Below are 17,294 nucleotides of genomic sequence, written 5' to 3' on the forward strand. Positions count from 1 at the left end.
AAAGAGAGAGAGAAAGAAAGAAAGAGAGAGAGAGAGAGAGAGAGAGAGAGAGAGGCAGACAGAGAGAAACAGAGAGAAATAAAAAGAAAAAGATTAGACGGATAAAGATACAAAAGAGTGTTCAAAGGAATTCTCGTTTCTGCCTTTTCGTTCTCGTCTGGTCCCATTTTTTTTCTCTCTTTCTTTCATATGTAGTATCTTTCTTACATACATAATATATTCCTATAATAAATAATATTCTAATAATATATTCCTATTCCTAAAAAGAAATATATCTACGTCGGATCATGATTATCACAATGACGTTTACACGAAATAACGTTTGAAATGCAATATCGACAGAATTGAAAGTTCGAAATGGAAAGAAGGTTCTATTCGTAGACGTTGATATTCCAATAGACGCATAATACCTTCACCGAATAAGTATAATAATATCATGGTTGCCCTCCCGTTCTTTTGGACGGGATTCTCGTGAGGATATAACTACAGAGCTGACTTTCCTTCTCCAGAGAATCGACGCGGGAAGCCATTTCCACCGTAGAAATTGAGTCTGAGTCGCGGAGAAGGTTCTTCTCTCTCTCTCTCTCTCTCTCTCTCTCTCTCTCTCTCTCTCTCTTTCTCTCTCTCTCTCCCTCTCTCTCTCCCTCTCTCTCTCTCTCTCTCCCTCTCTCACTCTTTAGTCGATATCCTCGAGGGGTGTTAGTCGATAGTAAGATCGTTTTGCTATCCTCGTCTTGAAAAATAAAAAACGAAAAAGAAAATATCGTTGTATTGAAACTAGTAGTTTCTTTCAAAATATTATCAAGAAATCATCCGGAAAAAATATTTTGTTATTTAAAAATATTTTGGAAAAATATTACTTTAAAATATTTATAGACATTTTAACGCTCGGAACAAAATCGATAATGATTAATAAATATGTAAATAATAGTAAATTAATAGAAAAGAAGATAGTCTGTGTTTTATTAAAATATTAATACCGAGAAGTTGAAGAATTTTTTTGATTAATAATTTTTTGTTTTTAAAAAAATAAACGGATTCATGTTTGAGGAAGATTCTTTCTCTTGTCTTCTTTTTTTCGTGTTTCGAGATCGAAAGAAGAGAAGATTGACGAGAACGAAAATTAATCCTGTCGTTTATATATTATCTGGCACAAGATTAAACGCTCTTCGAAATCTACGGTATGTCGTAACATTAGTACAGGAATGATATATCGTATTTCACATGGTTTCCCCGAATTCCTCACAATTTATGAACGCTACGAGGGCCATGAGTATACGTGTAGTTATTTTGGAAAACACGCAACGTCGGAAGTGAAAACTACATATCGTATCCTTAGATGACTCTATCCCTTCGTTGGTTCCTTACGTAGACAGTCTACAAAACGTATTACTTCAGCAAAAATTAAAGAATCGATTTCATCTGTCTCATTCTTATTTTATTTTTTCTTCTCCTTTTCTTTTTTGTAAATTTTCTATTATACATGATTGTAATTCTTTATAGTATAATTTTACACAAATTATTGAGTAGTTGAAAAAGAATTAGTAAACAAGATTTGGGAAATAATTAATACGTTTATATTTGATTATAATCACTTTCCTTTTCTCTTAATGAAATAAAATTGAATTCAATAAATATATGAAATAGCCGAACGAAATATAAGATTATTATTAAAAGTAGGTTCAACAATAAATAAATCAACGACTTGCAAATAATGTTCAACTTCGTAAAGACTTTAGGACGGATTTCCAATTGAGAAAGTGAATTCGCGGTGTTTGGTCCAGGAAGTTTATGCTTTAAGAATCATTTCACCGATTTTCTTTCGAACGATATCTTCCGCAGTTAGAGAGGTTAACCTGATTTATCAGATCTTACTGTTAGTAAAATCCAGTTGAACTTAATCTCATTTTGTCGTAAACGTACCCATACGATCGCAAAACAAACTTTTTGTGGATATTATACTTTATGAGAATTTATGCGCCTGTAAATTTAGAAAATTCAATAAAAAGAATTATCAGGATCGTTCATCAATTTTAAATTATGAACACTTGAAAGTATCAACTAGATTAACATCAAGAATATTTCTCACAGGTTCGTTCATCGTTCTGAAAAAAATTGACGAACCCACTTTTGTCGAAGGTCTCTTTCAAAGGCTCCTCACGTTTCCCATCCGGCAGTAAGTTCGACCTTCGAAATGATAATCAACCGACAAAAGAACGGGGCCACGCACGTGCACGAGTGCATTCACGTTCACGTGCGAATTAACGTGATTGTGGTCGAATTAACACGCTTACGTGCGTCCGAAGGGACAGAGAGAAAGAGGTAGAGGAAGAAGCTGGTAACCACGCTAAATATGTGCAAACCCACGTGTACATCTCACAAATACGTGTATTTATACCTGCAGTACCTACGCGGTGGCACAAAATTAAAATATTCACTGATTATAAAATAATTAGAGAGAAATACATACATACATACGTACATACATACATACATATCGATATAAACCTCAAATACTGTTCAAAATTATTAACATTAATATTAATGATCTAACAATTCTGGTGGAAATAATGTAATTTTTATTATAAGTGTATAATGATAATCAATTGTATTTTATTATACATACTATTTCATAGTAACATTAATAAATTAATATCTAAAAATATAAAACCAAAATTAATTCCTCAATCTAATCGTTAAAATTGTCTAACAATCGGAACTTTTTAAATATTTTTTCTAATGTCTATGACGATTGAATACTTCGATTTTGAACCGAATATGCGTGTTTGAATTCGTTCTTTATTTCGAAAGGACCAGTTTAAAGAGCTTCTCGCGAAAGACACTCGACCGGTTGCTGTCAACTCGAGAGGGTTGTAAGTGGCATAAAGACGGTGCCGTTTTTTCGTCCACCCTACTACCATCATCACGAGCAACGTCATCACCCTCTTCTTTTTTTCTCCGTACCGTCTTTGATCGGTGAACGTATAATGTACGACGTTCATTAATGTTTTCCTCGCATTTTGTTCCACCTTTCTTTGTAAAGCAATGCCATCAAAGGAGATTAAATGTAATTGACCCCAGCTTCATTTTTGTTATACCTACACATGAATATTGAAGATACCAGTAGATAGTTTTAGAAACGAAGTGTCTACGATTATGAGATTCAAGAAATCAACGATTCAATAAACAACTCAATAAATAACGCATTGTTCTTCTGACTTTTCTTTCTCCGTCTTCGAATTATTGTTGATGTGTTTGATAGATAAAAACTTTATTTCTCAATTTCAGTTAAGTTCAATTTTTTAAATAATTTAAGTAATTTCAATGTTCTAAATACCCGACAAAAAATAGTTATTATTTTTGAAATGTAGTTATCCTTATGTACCAGCGTTCTTAGCCTAATATTGGACTGCGTTAAATTTTTAATGTGCTGTAAAATGATACCTGCTATCCTGAGTCAAAAAGGGGAAAGTGATTAATTTGTAAGAGATTTCTAGAAAATCCTTGTAACACGTCCTTGCGTATTTACAAGAATATTTCGCTCGTATTTTTAAAATAATATATAGTGACACCAATACATCGGTTCTTAAACATTTTATATCATAAACATTTGAGCGCGATAACATTATAAATAAATGTATTGGGTCGCGCGACTGAATGGTTGAAAAACGCTGTTGTACATAATTACGTTAATTACTTAATGTAGATTTTTAGCATTAGCCTAAATATAATTGTCATACAAGTAATAAAGTTTTTATAAGAAACTAAACACGTAATCATTGTCGAGGGAAGTAGGTACTTTTTTTGTCCAAAAAAAGAACACCAACGAATCTCATCCGCGGTCTATTCGTGGAAACTTAAGCGGATCACAGTGTAAGCCGCTTACGTAAGAATGAACCAAAGGGCTTCGCGTTGCCGGTCACTTTGCTATCATATTTCATATTAACCGCTGATTAAAATCGATTTTCTTATGGCAACACATTATTTTTTTTCCTCTCATATTTCCCCTCTTTCTTCCTAATGAGAGTCAGAGATCGATTTATAAACTTGATCAATTATTATATCTAATCAACGAAATTTAGTCAAAGAAAATCTCGATGTTTGTTTTTCTTGTATTTCTGCGAAGAGCTTTTCGTCCTCTTTATCGATTCGAGCTTAGCTTTCATGGAATGTCAACGAATGGATATCGCGCATGATCGATAGACGTAGTATAGTATTCGTCTAAATAACGTTGAGAAATCCCATGGTGGAAAGATACTAGTACCGGTGTGAGTTTACCTGCCGTGCTGATCGAGATTTTCTAGTCGACTGCTCCGAATCAACTAGGATGTTGCGAACTGACAGAATATTGATCGTGTTTAGTGTCAAAATGCTGAATAGAACGAGTCATCGATAAGATTTATACATAAGAAAACTTCACCTGAAAGATATTATGGATATATTAGAATGATTCTATTACACATATTTAACGAGAGTTGCATTTCTCGTTATAATATATTTAATCCATTTCAACATTGATTTGGATTTATGTCATCTCTGATTCATTAAATACAATTATATTAGTTACTCATATATAAATTTCGCAAAAATAATCGCTTATAAAGTTTAAAAACTATTAGATAATTAATTTTCCCTTATAATTATTATTTCTATTCTCATACTTTTTACAACGTTTCATTGAATAACGACAAGAGATAAAGTCACGTGTCTGTTCACGATTTTTCTACGTATCAACGACGAAATGCGAGCGTCCAACGACCTCGGAAATAAAATCGATTTGTAATTAGTAGTCACGCAGTCGCAAGATGCAGCGCCACCATTCACCTGTTCCTTTTAATCTCGCTCGAATATTATCCGCTTGATTGTATTTCAATGCTGATATTCTTTCCATCAAGCTGAGCCAACTGAAATAAAAACTTGAACCTCGACAGAAAGAATGACGAGGAAAGAAGATATACAGGTCAGATATTCGCACGAAACTTGACCTAAATTTGCAAGAAGTTATACTCTTTCGTCCAAGTCGCAAAAGTTTTATTTGATAGAATTATAAAAAATTTGAAAATATCATATTGGTTTCATTCATAAAAATTGTTATTTTATCGTTATAAAATCTTTATCAACAACAAAATTTATTCACGAATCAATCAAAACAATATGATAATTTATAATCAGGGTTTGTAGATTTACCCTTTTGCATAATTGATTCATCAAAAAATTTATATTTGTTCTTTTATTGTAATAAACTCATAAACCCCTTAATTAAAACAACGCCTGTATTTATATGTTGTAAGTCAATATAAAAATTATGATAATTAGGTAATTAAAGAAAATAAAGGAAAAAAAAGAAAAACAATAATAAGTCTAAGGAATAAGTGATTCTTTACCTTTTAACGCCAATCTCAGCGTAACGGCCTCTTGTAGCACGGCTCGCCACACTTCTGCCGTTGCTTGGGTTCGTGTATAACGTTAATATATCACTATTAATATTGTTTATAATCGGTGGTAGCATTATTGCGAAAGAAATCCGAAATATGATAATTTGGCGTTCGTTTATTGCGATTTGTGACGATTAGTTGTTCGATGGAGATACACAACACATTTCACTCTTTCTAAATAGAGTTTCATAATAACGCAAAAAGAGCGAGTATGTTCTTCGAGAAAAATCTTTCTCTCCCTCTCTCTCTCTCTCTGCCACTCTGTCTTCTCTTTTATGTGTTTCCTGAATATCTGTGAAAATTAAATTGGTCGGAATGTCGTAAATTCGTTTAGTTTCGTAAATCACTGTTTTTCTTGGTGGAAAGAGATTCTTTAAGGGAGATTATTTACAACGTATCGTAAAATTATTAAATTATGTATTTCTCTTTCTCCGTCCAGTTTTATCGACGTTGAAAAAATCAAATCGACCGCCAAGTAGTAACAGACCTCCCAACGCTCCTTTGTGGTCTAACGAGAAGGCTTGAATTATCAATGCGTTGTAAATTATTTATATTACGGGTGAGTTTATCATCGTCGTTTTCCTTTTCCGCGTTCGCGTTTTAAACGTCGCCGATAACATAATAATACGTACCGACGATTCATACGTCATGAAAATATCTGCTAAAACGAGTTTAGATGCCAACCACTATTCATCTCCTCTTTTTTGTCATTGATCGTTCACGCGTGTTACTTTGTATCGTTTTAATTATCCCTCGCGACGTCTCGTGTCATATGTAATCTCTCGAAGAAAAAAAAAAAAAAGAAAGAAAACGTCAAACCACATATTTGTATTTCACTAAAAACGCGTGGGAAAAATAACGATTGATCGATCGAATGAATTATTCCGAGATATTGTGATACTTAAATAAATCTAGATAAATAGGTATATAATGAATGATCGTGAGAAATTATTTCCAATAATAATACATACACTGAATAAAACATCTAGAATGGATTTAAATAAATGATTTAAGTTTTGTTTTGTTTTAAAATTCAATAAGGGATTTCGTTCAACGATATTTAACAATATTTATAATCCCTGATATTCTCTTAATATAATTCTTCCTCTGATTACTCCAATAAAATCGGGAAAAAAAATACTTAAGTAAAAGCGGTGGGTACGTGTCGTAATATCCCGTTTATTGGGCTTTTCTTCGGAGGAGCACGAACGACTGTAAAAATTTTGATCGTATAGGCCGGTTCCAACGATTTTCAACGGTCTTGTAATAGGATCCTAGGCGCCATTAGAACCTTCTTTTTCGAGGGTCAACCGTAACAGAAAAAGAGAAAAAAAAACAAAAAGTATAGAACGAATAGGGAAGGCAATAGCAGTAGCGCTATGGTTGGCAAATATTCCAAAGGACGGGACTGTTCATTGAGAGTCTGCGAGATATCAAGGTCCTGGGAAAGGATGCTGAGTGTAAAAACGAGAAGCGGAAGGGACGAGAAACGAGCTTGAGGAACGCAGACTTATTACCGATCTGTGGATCGTTATTGAGAGAGACCATGAGAGTGCCTAGATAAAAAACGAACAGGATATTGGTTCGAATGAAAAAGAAAGAGAGGCGAGACAAGACATATACTGATCGTGCGATATGATGGAAAATGCGTACTTCTTGAAATTTTCTATCTCTGCTTATTTCCTATAACGCCTCGATTTCTCTACCAGCAAAAAAACATAAACCTAGAAATATTGATCGATTAACTGCATGAAATAGCCCGTATTTAAATAAGATATATATATACACATATATATACGTACACACACACACACACACACACACACAAATTTATAAGAGAGTAAAGAAAGTACGATTAGAACGAGTAATTAATGTTGTAACGCTCGCATTATTTCAGCGTAACGTTCGGGAACGTTAATTGTTTTCTAATGACGTGATAATTAAGAGGAAATATCTTAAGAGAAGATTAAAATTATACATATGTATGCATAATATTTCGGTAGCTGTCGTAATTTCTAAAGCCAGGTTTCGTTGCGTACGAACGACGAAGGGAATAAAATAAACAGTAATTTCGCGAACCGCAAAGGCGAAAACATTTGAATTCAGCAACGGTAGCGACGACGACGGTAGAAACGGCTGACGGACTCGGCGATTATCCCTCAACGCAACCGGTACTCACGGCCGTCGGGAAAGATGCTATTCAAAATTTACCGAATGACGGTTGCTGAATTAGAAACTGAACTCACGACTCGCGTTTTCAGCGAGACGGTTCTCATTTCCCCGTTAATTTTGATATCGGATATTATATCTGTTAAGTTTTATTTTATTTTTGAATAAAAATAGATAAAGAAAGAGAAAGAAATGTGAAAAAGTGCAAACGTTTCGTTAGAAAGAAAACGTTTCGCTAGAAAATGAAATAAATTTGCATTACTCTTTCTCTCTTTCTCTCTGATTCTTTCTCCGTTTCTTTAAATTAGAATAAAATTTACGGTACGATTACGGCGTCGAATAATTTATATCGCGTTAAACGTTTATTACGAAGAACGCAACGCTTCGAAAAACAACTGGCTGAGAGAAAATCTCAAGAGAGGTTTGCGACAGCGAACTATACGTTCGATCTTCTTTCTCTTCGACGACGAAGAAATCAGGTCAGCTCATCTGCTTCTAATATACTCTGATCTCGGATGAAAGACATAGATAGGTAATTATCTAACGTGGAATCGTTCAACGAGAATCTCACACAGTGTGGTCTAATACACCGTCACTTTGCGGTAACTGGTGCAGACTCACGATTATCGACCTTCATGAAGCCGCAATTCCCTGGTCAGTCGATGTGATTGGTCGTCACGATAATTCGATTAACCCTAACGAATCGAATCGGAGAACAGAGTCGGAGCATGGAGACGAAACTATATATTTTTTCTGTATTAACGTATTCCTATCTCTTTTTTTACACGGTTCAAAGAACTGAAAATTTACTTGAAATTTATCGCTATAATAAACTATGAAATTACTTATATAGAGAGTTATTTTAGTTTTTTTTCATTTCAATATTATCAAGAACCTTGATCCAATTCACGATGCAATCTACTATCGATTTCCCTTTCGAACTTTATTTTTAAACTATTGCGAAAATAATACCATCATTAGATGTATATTAATATTCTTACAAATAAAACATACTATCGCGAGCCTTTATAATGAACAGCAGCTGCACTTTCCACGAGTTGTTTGACAATCAGCTGCACGCGAGTGAGGTTAGTTGCGCAACACGTATGTATCAACGAATCGTCCGTGAACCTTCATCTTGAACGCCGACGAATATCAAGAGAAAACAATTCCATTTGTCGTCACGAGATAGACGAAAGAAGAAGGTAGAAAGTGAATAAATATGAATTTAAGCAAACGTTCTAACGAAATAACAATTGTTCCATACAACGGATCATGCATCGACAAATTTCTGAAATAAAAGAAGAAAATAAATGAGAAAAGATTTGAAATCGAATAACAGAGAAAAACAAAATTAACGAAGACTTGATGAAGATTGAAATTTTATTTTTTTTTTTAAGACGCTCTCTTATCGTTACCTATACGATGCGTTCTTATCGATGCACGGTGCAATGCATTTGAAGAAGTCTACGTCACTGGCTCGTACGGAGTATCTACTATCACTCGCGACTCAACGAGGGAAAGCTTGACGGTGCAACGTACTCGTTGGTGTTCGACTACGTGCTCACCATAAAGTTAGCTCGTAAGGACTAGCGTTACGAGAGAAAAAGAGATTAAGAAACAGAGCGAGAGACAGAGAATTGCGATCCACTTAAAAGAACGTTCTCAAGCACGAAGTACTATTCGATCGAAGAAACCACGAAGAAAAAGAAGAGGAAGACACTTGCCGAAGGACTTTCAATGTCTTTCCACTTCGTTTCATCTAATCGTATTTAGCCGAGTGGAACCTCGATTATCGGTTATCTCTCAACGAAATTTCACCATGCATTTCTATCTCTTTCTCTCTTTTTACACTCTTTCTTTCGGACCATTCGATAACATTTCATGAAATAAATGGTCTAAGGATAATCGATTCGAGGTATTACAGAGTCTACGTAATGCCTATAGAAAATAAAACAAAATTAAAAGAAAATTACTTAGAAATATAAAGAAATAAAAACAGAAGACGAAGAAGAAGAAAAAGAACGGGAAAGATAGAGAAACGAGGTGAATTTTAATCGCGTTGGGTGCAACGAGATATAAATGAGAATACGGAGAACATTTGTGATAAAAGATAAACGACGAGCATGCGGCAGTTTTCGAACTTTTCATTTGTAACTTTCTTGCCACGTATCTCGCCATTTTCACACGCAGTGCGCTGCTCCAGCTCGATATTTCCGATATGTATTTACGCAGCAGACCAGGATGGAGAGGAGAAAAATATACGTTCCCCGTTTAAGGTTGAGTGACCTCGAAAGAAAGAAAGAAAGAAAGAAAGAAAGAAAGAAAAAAAGAAGAAATAAAAAAAAAAGGATAAAAAGACCGCTCATACCGTCGATCTCTTCGAATTCCTACTATTGAACGTCCTACTATTGAACTCTAAAAATATATCTCCATATCGTTTATCAAAGAGAAATTCTTCCTATCTTTCTTTCTTTCTCTTTCCAAAGAAGACACTTCGCGACGTCGCGAGATATATTCATCGAACAAACTTCGATAAGACATCCACGGAAGTAGAGACAACTTCGATGAACCAGATAGAAACGGATGACTCATGGAAATCCAACAAATCTCCCTCTCGACGATACGCACTTCAAATATACTAACCGGCGTCGTTTCGATACCGAAGACTCTACATTCAAAACTCGCTATGGGAACAAAAAAGGGGATATCGATCTCTTTGTTAAGACCGTAAACGAACTTTTTGTTTCTCTTAAAAACGAACAAAGCACAAAACATTGCAAGAATTTCTTTTCCGAAAATAAAAAACGAAAGTAAGGAATCATTACCGACGTCTAAACTTCAAAATTCACGATCGTACGAATAAAAGCCTTTTCTTTTCTCGTTTATCAATCAAATACATCATTCATCCACCAAGAAGACAGTACAAGTACAAAAACAAACGAACAAAAAAAAAAACAAACAAGCAAACAATAACCTGAGCCGAATTTTGCATGAAAGAATGCACGAGAAATATTTTAAAACAGGGATTGTCCTGCTTCCTCTTCGTTATTACACTCTCGATATCGCGAGCTCGTGTACGATAGAAGTTAGACGTGAGTAAAAGAGATATAGAACAAACGTTCCAATAGAATAGATGAAGGCGTCGTGACGCCGGTCGCCGACGCACTGCGGGGCGTCGCGACGTCACGTAACGCGCACGAGAACGCGACTACCGGTCGAGAACGATAGAACCGAACAGAGTGCCTTCTTCTCCCCTTTCTTCGCTGCTCCGCGCTCCACTAAAGCGGAGGGGAGCTGGAAAGGTGCAGAAAGAGGGGGGACCGGCAAGCGCACGCGCAACACCAACCACTATTTCATTCTACATAGATTCTCTCTATCCTTCTTTCGTAACGACTATGGTGGTCGCCTGTGAAAGAAAGAGAAAGAGAGAGAAAGAGTAAAAACATAGAAAAGAATCCATCAATCTTCTAATTTCTAACACATTTTTTAAGATCTACTGCGTCTAATTAAAATTCTTCATAATTATATTAATTTATCACTTAAGTAGGTATGATGGTTGAATCTCAAGGAGTGCCGATATAATTATAGAATATTTTATTGATTATTTGAAAGTCTTAAGAGGAATTATTAATATATATTTAAGATTCATACCTACGTTGATAAATTACACGATCTTTCAGAATTAAAAAAATGTCTATATAACATATTAGAAATACAAGTATCGGGTTTTAATATATTTAATAAATTATTTCACTCGATTGTAGAATTTCTTAATTATAGGAATAAATGTTTTATTATGAGGGTTGAATTATATTCTACGAATGTCACGTCGTCATTGTTGAACATTGTCGTTAAAGAAAAGTACCTAACTAACCATTTCCATGTTTGCGTCATTAACGTAGAAGACATCGGTCTTAGGACGAACTGGTTCCTCGAATGGTAGATGGAGAAAAGAGGATTTCATTCGTTCGACGAGCTACCGTGTACTAGGACAGAAGAAAAGTCAATGGCTGTTCGTCGAGTTCTTGCCAAGGTGATGTGCTCCAATAAAATTCGAGCGTGATCGCGAGAAAGGCTTTTTCGTTCGAGATGAAACTATTTCATGAATTGACTCTTCTTCCGTTGTCCGAATATTTGTTATTGGATTGAGCGTGATAAAATTAATTGAACGAAGAATACATCTTATTTTTTTCTATTCGAATTGTTTAATTTCTCAGTTTAAACGTACTTCGTTTAAATGTTTAAGAAAATGTTTGAAATATTAAGGTTTTAAAGTTAAAACTCAAAAATTAAAATTTTTTTATATTTATAATTTTATATATTCGAATCATTTCGAAACATAATAAACAATTAATTTTAACTGATCAAAAATAACGGAAAATGTGTTAAAAAAATTCTTTGTCCTGGAGTCGCAGTCATAACTTATGCAAGATAAGATTGCAATGGAAAAAAAAAAGAAAAACAAAAGAAAATACAACAAAATTAACAATCTATGAAAAAGACTATGGAATGCTGATGGTGCGATCCCTCAGCGAATTCCAGGCGTATTATAGCCAATTAAATGTTTCTCTATGCGGAATTAAATGGTTTCCAGTGAAATACGTTCGAGTAATTCCATGTATCTTGGATCGAGCACCTGCTTGTTATATATTACCCTTTACACGCCTAAGAACATCGATACGAATTACGACAACAATAACTTATACCTTAGCTATTGTCAATTCTATTTTACATACACAGAAACACAAGAGATTTATTAGTCTCATTGAAATAGAAAATTCGTGAGATAAATATAACAATAACAATAATAATAATAATAATAATAATAATAATAATAATAATAATAATAATAATAATAATAATAATAGTTTTGAAAAAGAAGGACGATCCGATTCAAAGAAAATAACATACGAAAAGCCGGTCAGGCAATTAACAAAAACAAGATCGACGAAACGTCCCTGTAATTACAGTCGTTAGGAAAGAAACTCGTTTCTCAGGATCGCGCCTTCCACTATTTCTCGCGAGCGATCTAGGAAATGGCTGAGCGAGATGAAATAAAAAAAAATTAGGTCAATACGATCGTGATTCTTGTTGGTCGAATAGGACGATCGGTCGTTCGTGATGTTACTGGACATTGTCTCGACGGTGAACCGATCGAGGATCCTTCGATCGTTGCTACGTTTCAACATTATGGTAACTTTACGAGAATCGTTCATTCTCAAGACGTCAAACGATATATCGACGAGTTTCTTCGACCTTTCTACCAAAATCTATATGTCTTTTCTAGTATCCTTTATCATTATGTTCTATTTTATAAAGAAAATTACGAGGGTAGAAACGTATTTTATTATTTATCCAGTGGCAATATCGACATACATTGATTACCGCGCGTCACCGATAATACATATTCAACCTTATATATTATACATGACTGTGTATATGTAGCATGTATGTACAACGTATATTTTCTCTTTAATGGTACCCACGGGTTAAGTCTATATATGGAAGAGTTGGAAAATACAGCGTACAACAGCTGGCAGGAAGCGATTCCGCCATTGGAGGCCGTAGAGAAGAATACCTACGATCGAAAGACCCGCGTGAAATTAAATTCCTCACGAGAGTGTGTAAACGAGTATAGCGTAGATACCCGCCAAATAAACGCGTGCTTATCACGTGGCCAACTTTTAATTATTTCCTTTTCTTTTTTCTTTTTTTAATGTTTTAGCGTGATCGTTAACAAAAACAATTCATTAGCGATCTAGTAATATTTAATTATTAACGATTAATATTTTACATCAGAGACATGGAAACTTTTCGTCGAAGGAGAAATGATTCTCTTATTACTACTATTCGATTCTTCACACTCGAACGAATACATTTTCATCTCTTATTATGTTAATGTTGTCGAATGTTATAATCCAGATGAGCAATACATCCTTAAATCTTTCATCTGTAAACATAACAATAATATAGCATAAATGAAACATAACAATATAATTGCATAAATATAACACAGCAAATCTTAGAGAATGTTATATGATGGATTGTGCTATATGGCGGAATGTTATTGGAGAATGTATACATGGTGGGAGCAACGAGAGAAAAAAGAAGAAAAAGTGGTTATAAGGGGTAATTGGTATAATTTATATAAAAAATAGGCAACATCCGTTGTACAAATGTGTAGCAAGATATTTGAATTCACGTCAACTGTCAAATCATGTTGTTACACCAGTTCTCGTCCAATTTCTACGAACAGGTTTTTAGCTTAATTTTCCCATACGAAAAATGACAACTGTAATAAGGTAAGTTACACTATTGTATCTGTGATAAACTGACAACTACAAGTATAAGACACTAATTTTACACAAGAACAAAGAGCTAGATTAAACTTAGATTAGTTTAATTAGGGGCTAGCAAATAAGACTGAATTATATTTTAATACATTTTATATATATATATATATATATGTATATATATATAAAATAATAATAATAATACTATAATATATAAATTATACATATATATTTTTTATTATAGGAGTGTATACATATGTTAACGTTACCAGATGTATGTGTGTGTGTGTGTGTGTGTGTGTGTGTGTTAAAAAAAGAAGTTGTCTGGTGACTAAAGTTAAGCAATATTGAGCATAGTTAGCATTTGAATAGAGGAGGAATGTCTGAGAACACCATGTGTTGTTGGCACCTTTTTACATTAATTTTTTATTTGTTAAAGTTTTTGCTTTTAGCAAATAGTGAAAGGAAATAAAAATTTAAAAATTTTTATAAAAGATTTTCAAGGACTAGAATGTTGGAGTTTAAAATTATCACTTTTTGAATAATTCAACTGTAAAAATATTAAACATATCAGAAATTAGAAAACGTATGACATATCATACATGTAATGGAAAAGATAACAATTATGTAGGAATATTTAAAATAATACTAATCATTAATATGAGACGGAGCTCTCAGATACATATGATTATTAACTTTTTTCCTGACTTGAAGCTTCGTTGGATCGTAAAAGATCGTAAAAGATAGTAAAATTGTATCTATATTTTTTTATATATATACACGAAACACACACAGATGAATATGAAGGCTATAATAATAATAATATGAAGTAGTTAATGTGAATATTATATGTATGTATATATATATATATATATATATATATATATATATATATATATATATAAGCATACATAACGTAGCGCGAAACTATACTTCAATTAGTCAATCATTCGCACGTTTCTAATCATCCTTTTGTGTAATGTTATTTCTCTCATTCCCGTTTTTTCTCTTTATTTCTGCTACATTCTTTTTCTTTCTTTTTTAACTCGCACGCGATCCTTATTACGATCCTCCTCTCAGGCTCATTTAGTCCTTTACGATTACCAGTTCGGAGTTTCATGCGTGTTGCACATCTTGCATCACTGCCAGCAATAAAGACTCACCTCTTTAAGGAAGTAGTAATAAGAGCAAAATGGAAGTATAGTAAAGGAGAAAAAAGAAGGACAACAGACTCTTTTTTCGAGCTTGAAGCGAGCCAGTCGATAAAGCGTATCTCTTTCCCCTTTTATCTTTATCACGAGACACCTTTCTTTACTGTTCCAACAGAAAAGACGTAAGGAATCGTTTGAAACAACATGGAAAAAGTGTCCATGTGCGAGAAAGAGAAAAGAGAGAGAAAGAGGGAGAAAGAAAAAAAGAACCTTTGAGCAGTAAAATCCTCGTGGTCGGTCCACAAATCTTTTCCGCTAGTTTTCTTTTCTTTTCTTTCCCTTTACAAGAGACCCTTCACGTTCCCTTTTACAACTTTACTCCTAATCCAGTACAGCCAGTACTTCGAAACGTTAAGAATGTCCTATGTACCTAATACTTTCTAGCACGAGAAGATCATTTCCCGAGAATTGAGAAAACAAAATGAGACAAAATATGTTCTCTTTCATTTCTTTTTGAATATTTTTACGTTTCATGTTAATTTATATATCGTATTAATCTATAGAATGAAACAGCTTACATAACTTATTTGCTATATTGAAGTACCTACCATAAAAAAAAGATTAACAAATCGTTAATTAAAGAGGAGGAGTAAAAATTACGGTTTATCGCAAAACCGGTGACCATAGTACTTATTGAGAATTTAAGAGGGATTGGACTCAGGTGTTCAAGGAAAAATGTTAGACGCTCTAACTTCTTACCCAAAACTTTTTAAAGTTTTTAAAAATTTTCTTTGGAGAGATTCTACTTCTCGTATACGGTCAAAATATTAAGCACAGGTGAAGGCCCCTTTCGCAGAGGGACTTCATAAGGGAATAAATTTTGAGGATTTAGTCCCTTGTGTCTCCAGTATATCTTCTCTGTCTCTCTCTCTCTCTCTCTCTCTCTCCTTTTTTTCTTTATCTATCATGAAAGTGTATGTGTGCGTGTGTGTATGAAGAGGGGGTGGGTGTGTGTGGGTAAAAAAGTAAGAGAAGAGACGGGCGAATGAACGTTTAATCGTACGAAACGCGGGAAAAACTTTCGAAGGAGTCACAGTGGGAACTCGCCCGGAAAGATACGTCTTTTAATGAATAAGTTTTTTAATGGCTATGAGAAAAGTTTCTTCGAATAATTTTATAAGGTTAAGTCGTAACTATTTCGTTCTATTTGACAAAAATAATGAAAATTAAAAAAAATAAATAAATAGAATAAAATAACATATCAAAAATTACAATTTTTTATTAGTGTAAAATCTTTGATGTCATTACACATTTATATGATTTATAAAACTGTCGTTTCACAAATATTAAAAATAAACTGTCTTACGACAGTTTTTATCTCCATGATATTCTTTTCACTTTTCTTCGTGTACTCCGGTAAATGTACTCTTATCAAGCCAATCTATCTATAAATATTCCTAACTAAAAACAGAAGAATCGATACTTCGATGGTTGGTAAGTTGATGAAGATTTTTACCCGGTGCGTGGTCCAGTGGCAACGGTCCAAGGGGTCGTAAAGAGATCATGGAAAACCCAGTCCGTCGCTAGCAAGTTTTTCCACATGTACCCTCCGTCCCTTTTTTGCTCGGTGGCGCGTGATAGCACCCAGAGGGACAACGGAGAGGCTGCGAGAGGAAAAAAGAGAGATATAGCTACGGAGGGAATCGTGCTTCGCGAGAACTGTTCGCCTGTTAAGTAATCATCTCTGTTTGTCTTTGCTTTACCTCACATGTGTATCCTACCCCATTGTCTTTATATTCTTGTATTTATATTAAAACGGATGAGTGTGTTTGTGTGTGTGTCGGATTATCATGCGCCGTCGAGCGTCGAATCAACATAGGTATCTTCTCTTTTTAACTCCCCTGCTTTTACGCATAATACTCTAACGCAATGACGTTCGAATTTATTTGACAAAAAGAAGAGAAAAAGAAAACTAAAAGATTGAAAAATAAAATTACATTGATAATTTAAAATAGTAAGATCTTTGCAACAGTAAAAGCTATAAATTCGCTTTTATGGTTAACGGTACAACTTTTGTACAAACTATAGGTTGAATCGAAAGTTTCTAAGTGATTTTTGAAAATCATTTATTCTTTTTCGAGACTATTTAGGTAGGCAGTTAGGATTAATAATTTTACGATTTGAAAAAAAGTTAGCCTAAAAAATCTCGAAAAAGAGTAATTGATTTGTATAATCTCGTAGGA

General features: G+C 34.0%; 1 protein-coding gene across 9 annotated transcripts in view; it reads right to left on the minus strand.

Annotated features, from left to right (window-relative positions):
• The window catches only part of LOC122633417 (protein sprint), a 139,974-nt gene that overhangs the window by 24,717 nt on the left and 97,963 nt on the right, over nt 1-17,294 (minus strand). For 2 of the 9 annotated variants that reach the window (XM_043821266.1, XM_043821265.1), the window contains one exon: nt 16,568-16,715. The exons of 6 other annotated variants lie outside the window; for them this stretch is intronic. In XM_043821266.1, coding sequence (XP_043677201.1) covers nt 16,568-16,653 — 86 coding nt within the window. In that variant the 5' untranslated portion in view covers nt 16,654-16,715. Of the gene's footprint in view, nt 1-5,384; nt 5,728-10,581; nt 10,894-16,567; nt 16,716-17,294 lie in introns of those variants that run through there. One more of the 9 variants, XM_043821263.1, reaches the window with a different exon arrangement.

Source organism: Vespula pensylvanica, chromosome 12, assembly GCF_014466175.1.
Source record: "Vespula pensylvanica isolate Volc-1 chromosome 12, ASM1446617v1, whole genome shotgun sequence".
NCBI classification, from domain to species: domain Eukaryota; kingdom Metazoa; phylum Arthropoda; class Insecta; order Hymenoptera; family Vespidae; genus Vespula; species Vespula pensylvanica.